The sequence below is a fragment of the Pleurodeles waltl genome, chromosome 11 (assembly GCF_031143425.1).
Source record: "Pleurodeles waltl isolate 20211129_DDA chromosome 11, aPleWal1.hap1.20221129, whole genome shotgun sequence".
In the NCBI taxonomy this organism is placed as follows: Eukaryota; Metazoa; Chordata; class Amphibia; order Caudata; family Salamandridae; genus Pleurodeles; species Pleurodeles waltl.
The window spans coordinates 7,752,965-7,768,555 of record NC_090450.1 but is presented as its reverse complement, the minus strand read 5'-3'; the positions used below and the strand labels follow the sequence as shown (position 1 = coordinate 7,768,555).

General features: G+C 52.8%; 1 protein-coding gene across 4 annotated transcripts; it reads right to left on the bottom strand.

The window, feature by feature from the left end:
• Nucleotides 1-400: 400 nt before the first annotated feature.
• On the bottom strand, nt 401-15,016 carry GMNC (geminin coiled-coil domain containing). 4 transcript variants are annotated; one of them, XM_069212782.1, is made up of 5 exons: nt 14,310-15,016; nt 8,492-8,651; nt 7,908-7,993; nt 7,416-7,532; nt 401-5,324 (listed from the first exon to the last, which is right to left on the bottom strand). In XM_069212782.1, exons 2-5 carry the CDS (start codon nt 8,550-8,552, stop codon nt 4,692-4,694), a joined length of 897 nt encoding a protein of 298 aa, XP_069068883.1. In that variant the 5' UTR covers nt 8,553-8,651; nt 14,310-15,016; the 3' UTR covers nt 401-4,691. The 4 variants fall into 4 exon arrangements, with proteins under 4 accessions (XP_069068883.1, XP_069068881.1, XP_069068880.1 ...); XM_069212780.1 differs by having other exon boundaries at nt 14,569-15,016; XM_069212779.1 differs by lacking the exon at nt 14,310-15,016 and adding an exon at nt 14,126-14,298.
• Nucleotides 15,017-15,591: the final 575 nt, after the last annotated feature.

The following is a 15,591-nucleotide window of genomic DNA, read 5'->3' as shown; positions in this document are numbered from 1 at the left end:
ACCATCTCTCCCACGTCCATTCTCGGTCCCCCCACCCCCGTCCCCCTCCTCTTCGAGCATCTCACGCGCCCTTGTTCGCCTCTCCTCCCTCCCGTCACTCTTACCCCCGCAGGGTTTTCCACCTCTCTCTCCCACCTGTCCACCCTCCCTGCTCCGGTCTCACCTGATGGCTCTGCAGCAGGAGGCACGGAGAGAGGGTGCAAGCCGTGGCTACTACTACGGAGACCCCAAAAATCAACTCGCAATCAACAGAGGTCATTATCGAGTTAGTTATCAATGCGTTTTCAGAAGTTGACAATTCATTAGATGACAATGAACTTATATTTAAATGATTTTAGGGAATGCGAAATACATCTGCTGCATATCAGAGAATGTGTTCACGTATAAAAACAACACACCGTGGGGTTATTTCACATTTATTAGAAACGACGTCTGTGAATACAAAATAAAATTGTCTTGTACAAATAATTAGAATATAATCTCGACTTAGAAAAGAAAATGCACATCCAACATATTAAGTCTTAAATTAATGACAATATATTTTTTATAGAAGTCTATGGCACACCATTTAAAATTAAAACAACGTCACATTTGCTAAGGTGTATTGAACATAAAAATAAAAGTCTGTTAACAAACTGGTAGTTACAAAATGTACAACATTTGCAGTGGTTTTTTTCAGCGAGCTAACGTACGCAGATCAGCGCTGTTAGCGCCTATGGAGAGCCCTTCATTGAACATTTTAATAAATAAAAAACATTACTATGGACCAAAATAGTTTATCTTGCACAAGTTGACAAACATTAAATCCAGGCATGTGACTAATTTAAAATCAGACACGGTGTGAGTCTGGAAGTGCTGTCCGACCCCTTATCCCTACAATGGCCCCAATAAGGGGTCAAAATACCGTTCTAAAGGCCTCTCGGCTTCACAGAGGCCTAAAATATCTCCAGTCACACCACTTCCGGGGCCACCTTCAGAGGTCACGGAGGCCCCTGGACCTTCGCTGTAGCATCAGCCAATACTGAAGCAATACCAAAGAATTTCAATGGCATTTTAATTCGGATTTTTTTAAAATCTAAAACCGTGGCACAGAAGGCTGGTCCAGTTTGCACAGTGTAGTGATTTTTTTTGGTGGGGGAGGGGGCACATCAAACATTGGAAACGGAAAGAGCAGATATGTGGGTGTACGCCACAGGCAGGTGTAGATTTATTCTAAGTGCCCGAGAGCAGCTAAAGAGAGGTTTTCATGACAGCGCTGTGCAGATCGTGTGCAGAACTGAGGGGAGTTTCTCTGAAAGAAGGGGGGTCGGCTAAACCTTGTGGCACGCGTCAGGTCAGGCGTAAGAGGGTGTAAGACCAGATGCGTGGTGCTTCAGGGGCGACCTGGGCTGGTTCCATATTACATGTTATAGGTACTGGGAGATACCTGGGGGGGGGGGGGGGGGGGGGGGGGAACCAAAAATCCACAGGAAACCGTGCAGAGCAGACCATTAGGAGACGCGGTCGTTTGGTGCATTTAATCCCTGGGTACCCGCACTCTAAACCCGAGCAAAAGTCAACTGAGGCGCCATTTCAAGTACTAAAGAGAATACTTTCATCCCCAGTCAGACAACGCTACACGACACATACACAAAAGAAACAAAACTTGCAAAAAATGAGCCCTAAAATCTGCTTGACTAACACGAACAGAGCGAAGGCGGCGACAAGATCTCTTGCCAAGTGCAAGGGCTCCCAGGGCACTTTGTTCTCTTTGCGCTTCTATCCGCTATAAACACCATGGATCCTGGATCACCCGCAGCCCTCTCTTTGCTTTAGCGCTATGGTTTGGCGCTACTTCCGGTACCATGGCTGTTAAAAACTGAACGAAAGAGACGATCAGCTGCCAAATTCTTCAAAAAACACTGCGAGAGTGCAGCAAACTTTAAAGGGTGCCCGGTGCGGGGCAGGCAGTTACTAGAACAATGGTTCGGTTGGGTGAGGGAAGGCGCCCCAAGGCATCGGTGCGCTACATACCACGAGAAAGTGACAAAGCCGGTGTATCTCCAATGTATAATTTACGCGCGCCATCAGCGTGCGTTAGGAGCGCGCGAACAATGCAGGCGTCCCCTAAAGTGCTCTTGTAGACTGCTTAGCTGAGAATGTCACCCCCAGTGACCAAAGCATGCACGTCCCAAGGGCAGTAACTGAAAGAACAGGTCCCGCCGACTTCTGACACTGTTAAAGGCACAGCTCTGTGCGCGGCCTCGGTGTGGCCCTTCACTTTCAGCCAGACCTGCTCACACCGCCCTGGGGTGGGCCCGGCACTTTCTTCCACCAGAACATTTTGCCAATCAGCAGTTTGCAGAGACCTGTAAAGCAAAACTTCAGATACTTCTGGGCTTTTCGAATGGGAAGACATTGACTGTGTAAAAAGCCGCGGCACTTTTAACACTGGGACCTGGAGCACTGCGCTCAGAAGTGTCTGTGGGCAAGGGCTCTACTTTTGAACTGCTCTTTCATGAAACTCAAACCACTTGGTGTATTGAAAACTTCACCTATGTGCTAGGCGTCCAGTCACAGACCATAATTGTACAGCTTTGTGTGTATAACAGCACAATAGCCATTATTAAAATAATATTTTTCATAGGGGGGGGCGTCTAGGAAAAGTTTTGTTCTTAAATATTCTTTTGACCCAGTTCATTCCATCCATGGTGTATTTACAAGGGCAGCCTTTCCATAAGAATATTTAAGAACAAAACTTTTCCTTGACCCCTCCCCCATGAAAGATATTATTTAAATAATGGGTGTTGTTCTGTTTTACACATGTATGAACCTATATCTGCCTAATCCTACCACAGCAGCTCTGTGTAGTTGGTTTTGACTACATCCGTAATGTGCTGGACTCCCCCGCTCTCTCGGAATCCTAGATGTTAGCGGATACAACGTCTAAGACATTGTGTTGTTTAAGCTGAAAGCTGCAAACAATGGCTCAGATAGTAGAGTGAATGTACAATCATTTATAACTTGTTTATCTTGGGGAGGGGTTATTCAGCAAACAGCTAATTCAGAGAACAGTTAATCAACATGGGTAGGTGCTGCCTGCTTACAAGGGGTTATCTCAATCTATTTTCCTAACATTTAGCATTTTGTTGTTATAATCATGAACTGCGCGAGTCTAGCTTGGGGTCCTAGGGCAGATGCGTCACAACCAGTCCCACAAATGAGTTTGATTAGCGCTGCGAAGGATGCTCATTTAACATTTATTTGGGCTAATTAGTTACTGAGGCGTTCAACGTGCAGGCTAAATAGCTGGTCGATGCACATGGCCAGATCGATGATTTAGGGAAATGATCAGCATTGCACGTGTCAAGAACCAGAGCGCCTGAAGTTAAGACACAGTTCTGTAGCGAGCCAAGAACTTTAAGGATGAGGAAGGCAGAGGTACCAGTGTGACACAACATCCACCCTAGTGTGGACAGCCGCACACTGACATGATCACCACCAGTGTCTCCTGCAACTCGGCCATTGACTTCATGCAGAATCCAAGGTGCACCCAAGGGGTCTGTCATGGCACTCTGTCATCAAGGAGGGATTAGCTATTCTGCAAGTTCCCAAAAGGCAACCAAGGTATCTCCTCAGGAAGTTCAACATGGTAAACATATTCGCGCCACCTCATCAGCATTGAGGGGACTAACCTCACGCAGCACACCATAGTCAGGCAAGATATGAAGGTCACACCGCTTTTGGTTTTAGCAGAAGATGTTTATTTCTCTCACACGTAACACTCTCCAATCATTGCAGGATGAACACTTCAACACAACATACAACAGGACTCTTGGAAACACCCACAACATGGCAGACATGAGGGCACCGGAAGCAGCACTCCCAAGGCAGTGGACATTCGCTGCACCATGGCGTCACTGAGCGGGCTCGCTCGAGAGGGACTCAGACGAGTGAGTAGGCAGTGTTTGGGACAGAGTTGTTCTAGCATCCGCTGGCTGGCGGACAGTGAGAGGCAGTGTCAGTACAGAGACATTGAGGTGCCCTACTTCGGTGAAGTACAAGGCGGCCCTCATATTTACAAGAGGCACCCTTATGTTTCCAGAACTCAGTTGCAAGAGGGCACAATAACATTTCAGAAAGTCACAGTTGCATAGCGACCCCTGGCGTGGGGGCACTCAGCAATAAGGCCATGAAGATACAATGTTTTGGAAGGCAGTACACAAACAGGATGGATGAAGGCAGTTGTATGTTGTTCTTTGTTCTGTACAGAAAGGTGGATCTACTTTCACCCTGGGGAGCCCGCAAGGGACTCCTCGGGTGCAGCACAGGCAGTGAGTTGTCTAGAAGCTGGGATGCTTGCATCAGAGTCAGCAGGCAGTCTGTGGGCGAGAGATGAATGGTGAGCAGTGTGTGCAGAAGACCAGAGCAGCGTTGTACTACATCTGTGCACAAGCAGGGGCGTGTCCCATGGCTAGGCTGGCCACACGCCGCATCTTCACCTGGAATCTGGAAAAGGCCCTGGGAGATGATGGGGAGCAGGCAGCATTCACTGGGTGCATGAGACCTCATCAGGACCACAGGTGAGACCCTGTGGCCCACTCACGGAGAGATCTGCAAGGCCCCATCTTCCCTCCTCCACAAAGTCCATTTCAAGTGCAAGAAGGTTTTGTAAACACGAGGTTCAAGGCAGTGAGTCCAGACAATGCTCCTCAATCAGATTGCTTGGGGACCCAGGTGAACTTCCATCCACCCTCGTCATCCCTGCGTACGAACGCCTGGCCTTGCGCAAAGGTGTGGGTCTTGACGTTGCGATGGGGGTTCAGGGACGTGGAGAAGGCGATGTCCGTTTTATTGGGAGACACATCAGACGCATAGTATGGCGAGGAGCCGTAGGAGTCGAGATGTGAGCTGCTTGTGGAGTTGCTGTCTACCGAGAGACAGGGGTGCAGGTAGGGTGACTCCCCACCAGAAGGCAGGCTCTCGCACTCGTGCACCGGGGTCCTGTGAGCGGGATCAAAGCCCAAGTGGGAGTCCTGGCTGGCACTGTAGTCCATAGGCTCCAGGAGGTTTCCCTGGTAGGCCTCGATAGTGTTCACAAGTTCAGAGGTCAAGGCACTGTAGTTAACTGGAGAAGACTCGTCAATGGTGTCGACATCTTTGAGGCCCAGGGTTTGCAGCACCCAGGTGTTGACAGAGGTGGTCTGCTCCTGGCTGGCAGTGAAGTCGGTGAAGAGGTTCCTTCGGGCCTTCTTCAGGGATGTGTTGCAGTCGCTCTCCTTCGCCTTCCTCTTCCCAGCCCGGCAGACGTCACGAATCTTCTTGCCATGCTGAGACAGTAGCTTCTGCAAGAGGAGAGAGGGAGAGAGGTCACTTTCATGTTTGCTGCAAGGCCAAAAACTGCTTCAGCCTGGGGTCAAGCAACAGCCACCAATAATATCGCTGTCTCTGGCCGCAAGCGCCCCACCACCACTAAATGCACCCCACAAATCTCCCATCACATGCGTAAGACACATCCTACCAGGACCACAACTGCCTGGTCCTCAAACCCACAATGGGAGACTCTGAGGTACTGGGAGAAGTCTAAGACGCCTTCCCATAGAAACACACCTAGATGATCCACAGACCATTGCAATGGGAGACCCTGAGGTACTGGGACTGGTCTGTCTAAGACACCCTTCAACAGTAGCACAGTTGGCTGGTCCTCAGACCACCCTGAGGACCTAGAAGGCATCTGTCTAAGACACCGTCACACAGAACCACAGCTGCCTGGTCCTCAGACCCATTGGATGAAAGGCCCAGAGGCCATGGGAGGGCTCTGTGTGAAACCAGTGATGGGCCCCTTCGGTTATCCTCCATCAGCCAGTCTCCGCTGGACAGTTTTGCTAGGTCTTCGGTAAGTATACCCTTGGACAACCACCCTGGGGTCTGTGGCAACCACAGAGAAGACCCATGCGATCACTCTGTGCTTCAATGATGGGGAATATTAAAATGTAGGATTTTAATGACATGTCAGCCCCCCCAACGCAGAGCACGACTTATAAGACAATATGATCGTCCCCTATGTTAAGAGCTAGCTTTAGGCACCAGCAAAATTATATTTATGCTCATGTAATTTGCATACTTTGCACTATGCAAAATTCCTCAAATTTAAGATGACACAAAATTGTGCCTTTCCCGCTGAGGAACCTTTTCAGCTCAAACCAAAGTTGTGCAGATATCTTAGGGCCATATGTACGAAAGCTTTTTCCCACAGACAAAGAATGGGTAAAATCCTTTGGTACATCTGACCCTTACTGCCTTATTCAAGCAAGTTGCTGAATTTTGTATACTCTGCAGAAGTTCACAGACAACACTACTAGATTCTTCAGATTACAGTCAAGGTGGCCAACTTTGTTCCACTAAAGCAGGATCCATGCCAGATCTTCAAGCTACCCACGAGGAGTAACTTTACAAATATTTTTTCTACCTGAGAATCCCTGACAGTCTGTGGCTGGACACCCCAGTATTACGGACCCGTAGGGACTGTGGCACTGGCTGATTTACTTCTGTGGTACTCCTGGAATACACGAGTACGCGAGGGTTACGAGGAGAGTAAGTCACAGCAAACCTCTGTGGACGGAGCCCGTCCTCGACAGTGCCAGAACCCGCAGAGGCGCGCAGAAGGCGCTATAAACCAGAGACCGGCGCGTGTGGCCAGAGAGGGCTCATCCGCCGCCGGTGCCTTGTTCATGATTGCGGAGGTGGATGGAGGACTTTCGCCTGCTCTGCAGTTGTCTTATCAGAGGGGTACAAACAGCTTCCTGCATAACAGCGGCTTATCGGGGCAAGTGAAAGCCCTCGGTCCCTGTGCCCTGGGGGGGATTTGTCTTCCAGAGGGCGGATGGCACAAGGACATCCTTCGGCGGCTCAGTAATTGCTGCTTGCCTCTTCTAGCGAGGAGTTCTCAGGTCTGGCAGGGCTGGAGGTCTGAGGTGTGAACAGCCTCCTGCGCAGGGGGCCTTGTGCTCAGTTAATGGCCCCGTCGATCTATAAACACCACTTAAGATACTCCAGATAGGGGCGAACAATGAGGAATTCAGAGACACGAGGCGCTTTGTTCTGCTGGGCATTCCTGCGGGTCCTGGACCCCCACCCGAGGCTCGTCAGGGGGCGGGGCACGGGCAGGTGTACCACAGGGGAGCCAAAGGTCCTTTGCAGCAGGTGCACTCATCCCACCGCAGGCTGGATGGGAACTAGCCCCACCTGAAACCCCCTAAGACTAGCATGCAACCTTTCTATATCCAAGGCAGGTGGCCTTAAAGTTCCACTGTGCGCCGCACACCCTCCAACCGGTGTCACACGTCTACCTGATGGGGCGCCGTTAACTAGGCGCCTTCAGCCTGCGCATGTTCGACCCTAAAAACATGAAACGCCGCTCAGCCCTGCACACATACCTTAGCTCGCTCCTCCAGGCCCTTCACGTAGGTGGAGCTCAGGTACTGCTTGAGCTTGTTGTTCTCCTCGTGCAGGCGGGCCAGCTCCTCCTCCTTTTGCACCAGGGTATCTTGGAGCTAAAAGTGCAAACACGGAAGTCAAACATGTGTCTAGGTGCGATAATTAACACCCCCCAACCAGCCAAGAGACAGGAGAGATGAGAGAAGCAGGGGAAACAGAATCAGGCAAACACAGGCCTCACTAACCCAGCCAATCAGGAGCTGTTGTTATGCAGGATAATCAGTGGAGGACACGGGATACAGGCCTTCTATTAATGCATAAGGTGGGGGCAGCTAACGAGCGGCACATTAAAGCCCCCCTCCCCACTGACTGTTATTAAAGAGCCCCCTGGGAGGGCAGCGACAGATCAGGTGCAGAGTGGAGCAATTATAAGGCAGGCCACGCCCATGTCATGCATCAGGCCAGCACACGGGCCCGGCTGGCGCGCTTACCTGCTTGTTGGCGAAGATCTGCGACGACATCTGCTCCCCCCAGACATAGCCTTCAGGAGCGCTGAACCCCAAGTTGTAGAAGGGATCTGCAGAGAAAGAAATTGGTTCGTGAGCGAAAAGGCCATCTCTTAACAAAAACTGTGCTGCAACCGAGGCTTTCCAGGGCTGCAGGTGCAAAACTTGGGGACTGGAAAGAGACAGGCAGACAGAGAGATAGACAGACAGACCCTGGGATGGATAGATAGATGGATAGGCCTACAGGTAGGTAGATAGATAGATAGATAGACAGACAGACCGACCCTGGGATGGATTGATAGATAGATGGATAGACAGACAGGTAGATAGATAGACAGACAGACCGACCCTGGGATGGATTGATAGATAGATGGATAGACAGACAGCCAGACAGACAGCCAGACAGGTAGATAGATAGATAGACAGACAGACAGACAGACAGACAGACAGACAGACAGACAGACAGACAGACAGACAGACAGACAGATAGACACACAGACCGACCCTGGGATGGATGGACAGACAAGACAGACCCTGGATCTGAGCATGAGGCACACTCGGGCACTCACCCTGAGTCTGCGGCTCGCACTGGCTGTCTCTGTTGTCCAGGAGACCGGTGGCCCACAGCATCGTTTCCTTGGAGACATCCACAGCGGCCTCTGACGTGGAGTAGAAGGGGCAGTCGTAGCCCCCCGCAAAGTACTGGTCCTGGCAAGATAGAATGGTACTCTGTGGAGAGAGAGAGAACGGGCACTCAGGAGGAGAATTCGGACAAAGGCTTCCATTTAATGCCACAAGAACCTAAAGTGCATCTCCCTGATGCTGCAAAGAGCCACTCGGCGCCGTCACTACCCATGAGCCCCAAACCCACACAATATACATCCACTCGGGGTTGTAAGTTGGGCATACGACCTCTGCCCCAGACGTACACCCACCGCACTGCATGTTGTGCACACAGGCAGCATCCGGATGGGCACCTTCAATGTCAAGCTATATTATCTGACACTCTGTCCGTAGGGTCCGCTAGCATCGCGCTGAGGGGGGCATCTCTACAGGGCGAAGACACCCAAGTTCCCAGACTCCCAGGTGTGTCTGGACATATCCTGCCCTCAGCAGTCCCTGTCATGCCGAAGCCCTGGTACCAGCCCTGCCTTCACGCCTCCTCGCGCTCCCGCTGGCACAAAGAGCTCTCCCAGAGGCTTGGCAGGAATCACACCCACCCAGGCACTCCGTCCCGGGCCTTTCTGGAGTGTGGACCATGAAGAGGCGGGGGCTGCGGCGGACACTTGTAGACAATCCACTTAAACTCACAGACTACAAACAGCGGGGCCAAGAGCGCTCTCAGGGGAGCCGGCAATTAGGAGAGGGAGACAGGAATTAACTGAAGTAGACGGGACGGGGTGCTGGAGAAAGAGTCCTGTGCCGAGGGCGCGGGACTCATGAGCGATGGCACGGGCTGCGAGGGCGCGGGACACTGCTGCGATGGCACGGGGCACCATAGCGATGGCACAGGCTGCGAGGGCGCGGGACACTGGAGCGATGGCACGGGGCACCATAGCGATGGCACAGGCTGCGAGGGCGCGGGACACTGGAGCGATGGCACAGGCTGCGAGGGCGCGGGACACTGGAGCGATGGCACAGGCTGCGAGGGCGCGGGACACTGGAGCGATGGCACAGGCTGCGAGGGCGCAGGGCACTGGAGCGATGGCACAGGGAACTATAGCGATGGCACAGGCTGCGAGGGCGCGGGACACTGGTGCGATGGCACGGGGCACTATGGCGATGGCACAGGCTGCGTGGGCGCGGGACACTGGTGCGACTGCACAGGCTGCGAGGGCGAAAGGCACTGGAGCGATGGCACATGATGGGAATGCGTAGGGCACTATAGCGATGGCACAGGATGGAAGTGTGCAGGGCACTATAGCGATGGCACAGGCTGCGAGGGCGCGGGACACTGGTGCGGCTGCACAGGCTGCGAGGGCGCAGCTCTGTTGGCACAGGCTACGGAGGTACAGGGCACTACCCTGAGGACTGAAGGTACAGATGCAGGGACGCAGGGCACTGCAGCGGAGCCACTGGCTGCGGAGCAACAGGGCACTGCGCCAAAGACACACGGGGCAAGAGCACTGGTACGATGCCATGCTGCAGGGTTCCAGGCGCCTGCAACGGCGCCGCTGGCTGCGGAGGAACAGGGCACTGTACTGAGGACTGAAGACACCGATGCAGGGACGTGGGGCACTGCACCCACTGCGCAGAGGGCAGGGGCACACGCCACAGGCGGTAGGAGTGCAGCGCTACCCACAGATGGCTAACCTGCAGGGCACTGCAGGGCACATAGCACCCTCCGATGGGACATCGATGCGGCAACAGGTGCAGGGGCATTGCCACAGGTGCGCAGGGTACACCGGACATCAGGGGTGGCACGATCCTCTAGAGGCAGAGGGCACGCCGAGGCCCAAGAGCCTGTACACCGCAGACCGCTTCGTGGCATGGACTTAGGTGATGCCAGGCAAACTCAGCACACGTTATCGTTATTATTTTGCAATGCTATATACCACGAACTCCACCCGAAGGTATTAAAGCGCTTTACATTAGCTCCGTTAACAGAACACAATAATACATTCATTCATTTGGAAGTATGGGGAGAATTAATTGATGTGCCCCGAATCACAGGCTGTTGACGCGACGCCGAGACTCCGACCGGGCTCCCCGGCTCCAAAGCCTCCTGCTCTGACCGTAGCAGCGCGTGAACCCGCACCTCAACTTCACGAGTTCACAGTACTGCCCCCCCCCCCCAATCAATACCCCTAACAAGTGCATACCAAACACCACCAAACCCATGCAAACGTGCACCAAACACACAGCTCCCTCGGAAGTGTGCCCCAGAAGCGGACAAGTGCCCCATCCCACCCCCAAAAAGAGGTGTCTGGCTGGCGGGAGCTGTATCCACTCCAACGCCCCGAAAGGACCCCGATTCCCGAGCTGTGAGCTGGGGTTTTTAGTGGGTACCCGGAGTGCACCTCCCCGTGCACGCGCTGGGTACGCCAGTGAAAGTAATCGCACACTGGTCCAGGGCAAACCCAGACTGTGGCTGGAGAGGTCTTCCCAACGTAGAAATCCAAAAACAAAACAAAAAAAACGCAAGTAAACCACAATCTAGAAACCCAATCCTCCGAAAAGAAACAAAAAAGCCGCTGGAAACAGCAAAAGGCGTAAAGTCCACTGAGAGGGCCGGTTCCACAGCCGGGCTGGCGGGGGGAGAGGGACTTACCATGGTGGAGTGGAGAGGGGGGATCCAGGCAGCGGCAGGCTGGTTCTCATCCACGCCCCAGAGCTTTAAAGAGACTGGGGAGGGAGGCAGCGAGCCCTGGTCTAAAGCGGCTCCTGAGACGCCCCAGGGCGCACCAGCAATCCCAGCCCTCTGATTTGGTGCAGAGCTGTCAGACTGGTGACGTCAGCAAACAGTAAACTTGTGCCCATCAGAAGTACCAGGGTCCAAGAAGTGAAGGGGGAGGGGCGGATTCCAGCGCCAGCTCCCACTGCCTGCCTCCATGAGAACTGTGGCAGACAAAAAGCACAAGAGAACACGTGTGCCAGGGGAACTGGGCGCTGTGAATGAAACATACCCGACAGAAACGCAGAAACAAACACATTTCTAAAAACTAGGTGGTTTGGGCAGCCGCAGGAATGCGATGATTTTGGGGTCGGGTCACTTAACTGTGCAGAGAGATGAGATTATATAGTAGGGCTGACATGCCGTATTTGCAAAGTTGCCCCCAGCAGGCTGTAGTTGGCTGCACGGTGCCCAATTATGCCAGCATACGGCAAAGCATGACCCTTCGTATGAGGGAAGGATACCTTTTAAAGTAGAACATGCCAAGAAATGGGTCAAGGCATCTTGTGATGCCTGTCTGGACATGGGGGTAAAAGAGCTCTTTGGAGGGGGGGTGGGGGGGGGCTGTCTTTTCAGACAGAAAGGGTATAAATAGACAACACATTGTTAAAAAAAAGCCACAACCTCCTGTCACTGTAAAGTATATCAGAAAGGCCTGTAATCGGAGCCGCTGTGGGCTGCAAGGTGGGATGTCTGAGCAGAGGCCAGCAAGCAGGCGAGCATCTGCAATGTCATTTCATCTCACCCCTGAGAACACCTTACTCTCTCAAATCATTAGCTGGCCTTGCTGGCGAGGGGCGAGGGGCTTCTTAGCCTGAACTGACTCATTACAAGCATATTTGCCTACATTTTGTGGAAAAGATAAATTGCTGCCCCTTGAGAAATCCAGCTTTGAAACGACCCCCTTGTTAAAAAAAAACACCCCCTGCGCAGGGCTGCTCTCTGCACATATCAAGTGCCTGGTGTCTAAAGGTAATTACAGTGGGGGAGGGACCGCGCATTGTTCATGAAATTACATGGTTAGGCCTTAAATTACTCTGTAATAAATGCTGCATTACACATGTCCATAACCTAAGTGAGGGTTAGCAAAGGCCCCTTCTCTTTGTGTGCGGCAAGAAGACAATGGCCCCCGAGTGCGCACACTGCGTGCCCAGCCGAGGGTGGTACTCAGAGCAACCGATACAAATTAACAACCTTCAAATAATGCCCCGGCATAAAAGAAAAGGGGTTCGCCCTTCTCCCCTACTTTGGTCAAAACCACTAGGTTAATCCTTCCACGAAGTGCACTTTCTCGGTGTTGTGTTTGCGGGTGGATGGGGGAAGGGGTCGAACCAGCCAACTCTCATTAATAATAATAATGACCGGTGAAGCGAGAGAGCGAGAAAGATCTAAACAGAGAGTTGGAGAGGAAGAGACAGAAAAGAAGAGAGGAGACAACCGGAGGGAGAGTGTGCGTAGAGACGGCAGCGGTCTGTTTACGAAAGGACACAGATTTGAGCGCATACGGCACAGGGACCCAGTGTCGGGTGCCCAGGGGCTAGCACTGGGCTCAGGGGACCAGCGCAGCTCGTGAATGGGTCTGTGTGTGGGCAGCACACTGGGCACAGGACTGCATGGGCCATGTTTAGGGGACCTTGCCCCACCTCTGTGGCACAGCCCTTGCGCTCTCTACGCGCCATAAACCTGAACGTTTTAAGACTATCGACACAAACAGAACATACATGTTTAATGTGAGTTGGGTGTGATTTCAGCGAGGGGGAGGAACACCATGAAATTGTTATTTTGTGCGTGGGGGCGGGTCGGGAAGTGTGGGGGGGAGGCTGAATAATTTTAATCCTGCGCAAACCCTCTCTCCTCCCCGCAGAGTGGAGACAAGGCCATGCGGCAGAAAACGATCGCACGAAACCCTCCTGGCAGGAAGCGGGGGGTCGCCGCATGGGCAGTGCCCTCTGGCCAGAGCACGTGCCTGTGGAGTTCGCAGCTTTACACACACCGCTCTACGTCCACAACGCACCTCCGGCAAGGAGCTGGCAGCTGTGATAGTCTCCAGTCTGATTTATCAAGCAATGGCCAAGCAGCAATAGCTGAAGCGAAGATGAACCAAAGAGAGGCAATTAAAAAAAAAAAAAAAACTAGTCCTGCCCTGTAAACCCAACATGCCTCGAGTAGGATCTTGTTGCCCTCAACCTGGCAACGCTGAATTACACACATGGAGCTCTGAGGCGGCCTTTCTCACACTGCTCCAAACATTTTGTTTTCTGAAAGCCGAGGGCCAAATCGGTGCGTAAAAGTGTGCCAAGCGCGGGCATTGCGCATGATCTGAAGAAGGGCTGGGGCCTGCTGCGGGTGCAACTGTCGGATCAGCAGCAGGGATCACCGCGGGCTCTCGGAGCAACTACGGCAGCCGTCTGCCAAGGGCCCCCCTTCTGAGACATATGCAGGAGATGCCCGCTGCACCATGGGGTACTCTCCGATAATGGAGACCGGTATTCGGCCATTCTTTAGAATGGGACCCCTGTTTTCTGTGTCCGTAGGCCAAGGAACCCACTAGAACCGCGCCCTGTACCCCATGATTTCTTCCCCGGCTCCCTCTACCCAAACACCCACTGGTCTTGAAACCCTGTGCCCCTCACACGCACCGAGAAGCAGTGCCTGCTCGCTGAGCACTGTCCGGACCCACTGGCACGGATTAGATGAATAGGCCTCTGTGCCAAGCCTCTCCTACAGTACTCAGTGTCCCCCTATTTGGTACGTGGCCCATGCACCACTCGGATATAGAGGTCTTATGATGGCTGCTCTCTTGGGGTACCTGTTTCCTTGGTAGTGTCGCCGGCCCGTATCCAGATTCTGAAAAAGATGCTGCGCAAAGCTCCAGAATGGTACCTATCTTGGCTTTTACACTAGCCATAGGTGCCTAGTGCCCCGAGTTATCTCTGCCACTCTAGGCGCCCTCTGCCCATGCGCACTTGGCCTCTGTTGTGTCACCTACTAACCACAGGTACCGTTCGCTCCAGATTACACGCCTTTGGTAATGTGCACAGGACGGGGACAGCAGAGCCACCTGTCAGGGTACCGTAGCTCCGTCGCACCCCAAGGGGCACCCCGGCACTTCGTCCTCTCTGATGCGTGGCTCCCTCTCCCGGGTGAATTCATGTATGCGATGTACCCCCCAAACACTCGTGCCATTGCATTCCAAGCACCACAGCTGGCTTGTACCCCTCAGCCAAGGGCACCCTCCTCAGCCAAGGGCACCTCTCGGACTGTGCCAGTCCCGGCACCGGATGTCGCGCTGCCCTCACTGGCTTCCGTCCGTGGGAGGCGCAGCATGTCTTCGTGGACAGTTCCGGGGCTCCTTCAGACCAAGTACCAGCTCCCAGGGCAGCCCGCAGCCCCGAGATCGCATCATATTTGTCGGTGCCTGAAGGTGCCATCACAGGACGCACTGATGCGCCAGCCCCACTGGTACCCCATGTCCCTACATCCTCCCAGCCCGGCACCGGCGGGAGAAACAGCCCAGTCCGAGGCTCCTGAAGCCCCCCGGAACAGGTGCCCCCAGCTAGGAGCAAGGGCCCTTCCGACCACTCCACCCGGGACCCTCTGGCGCACCAAAGACGCATTTTTGGCTCCAAATTTCATCCAAAACCCCACAAACTGGAGAAGAAGCTGCTCGAGAAAGGCGCCATGTTGGAAAAGTTGAAAGGTTAGAGCCAAGTCTCCGTGACGTCACCAGCCTGCGACCATTTAAAGGGAAAAACCCCCAGAAAATGATAAAGTGGAGTGGGAGAAAGGGCTCAGTTGGTGGTGTGTCCGGGAGCCACCTAAAGGGACATCCCGAACCCACTGTTCAACCTCCCACACAGCGAGGCAAAACCTGCCGGAGGGACCCCGGAATAGACTGACACACACCCTCAAACACAACATGTGTGTATTAATATTCAATTCTCCCCTTCCTGTTTCAAAATCACACTTTCGGTGTTCCAAGATGTTGGTATGAATATGCAAAAAGGAACTGCGTAAAGTACAGACGTAACTGCATAGACGAACAAACACGAAATAAACGTCTTATAGATATGATATATTTGCGTTGTATAGAGTAAATAACACAGTGCGCATGCAGAAAAATGTATAACGTCTCCTTTTTGCATTGATTTTTTTCCTTTCGTATAAATTAATCGTTACACGCCTCACATTTAGACAAATTCAGTTGTGTGTCCTACATTTTCTTTTCCTTAGAGTATCATAAAAGTAGTGCACTTTTATTTGTGCGCATACACA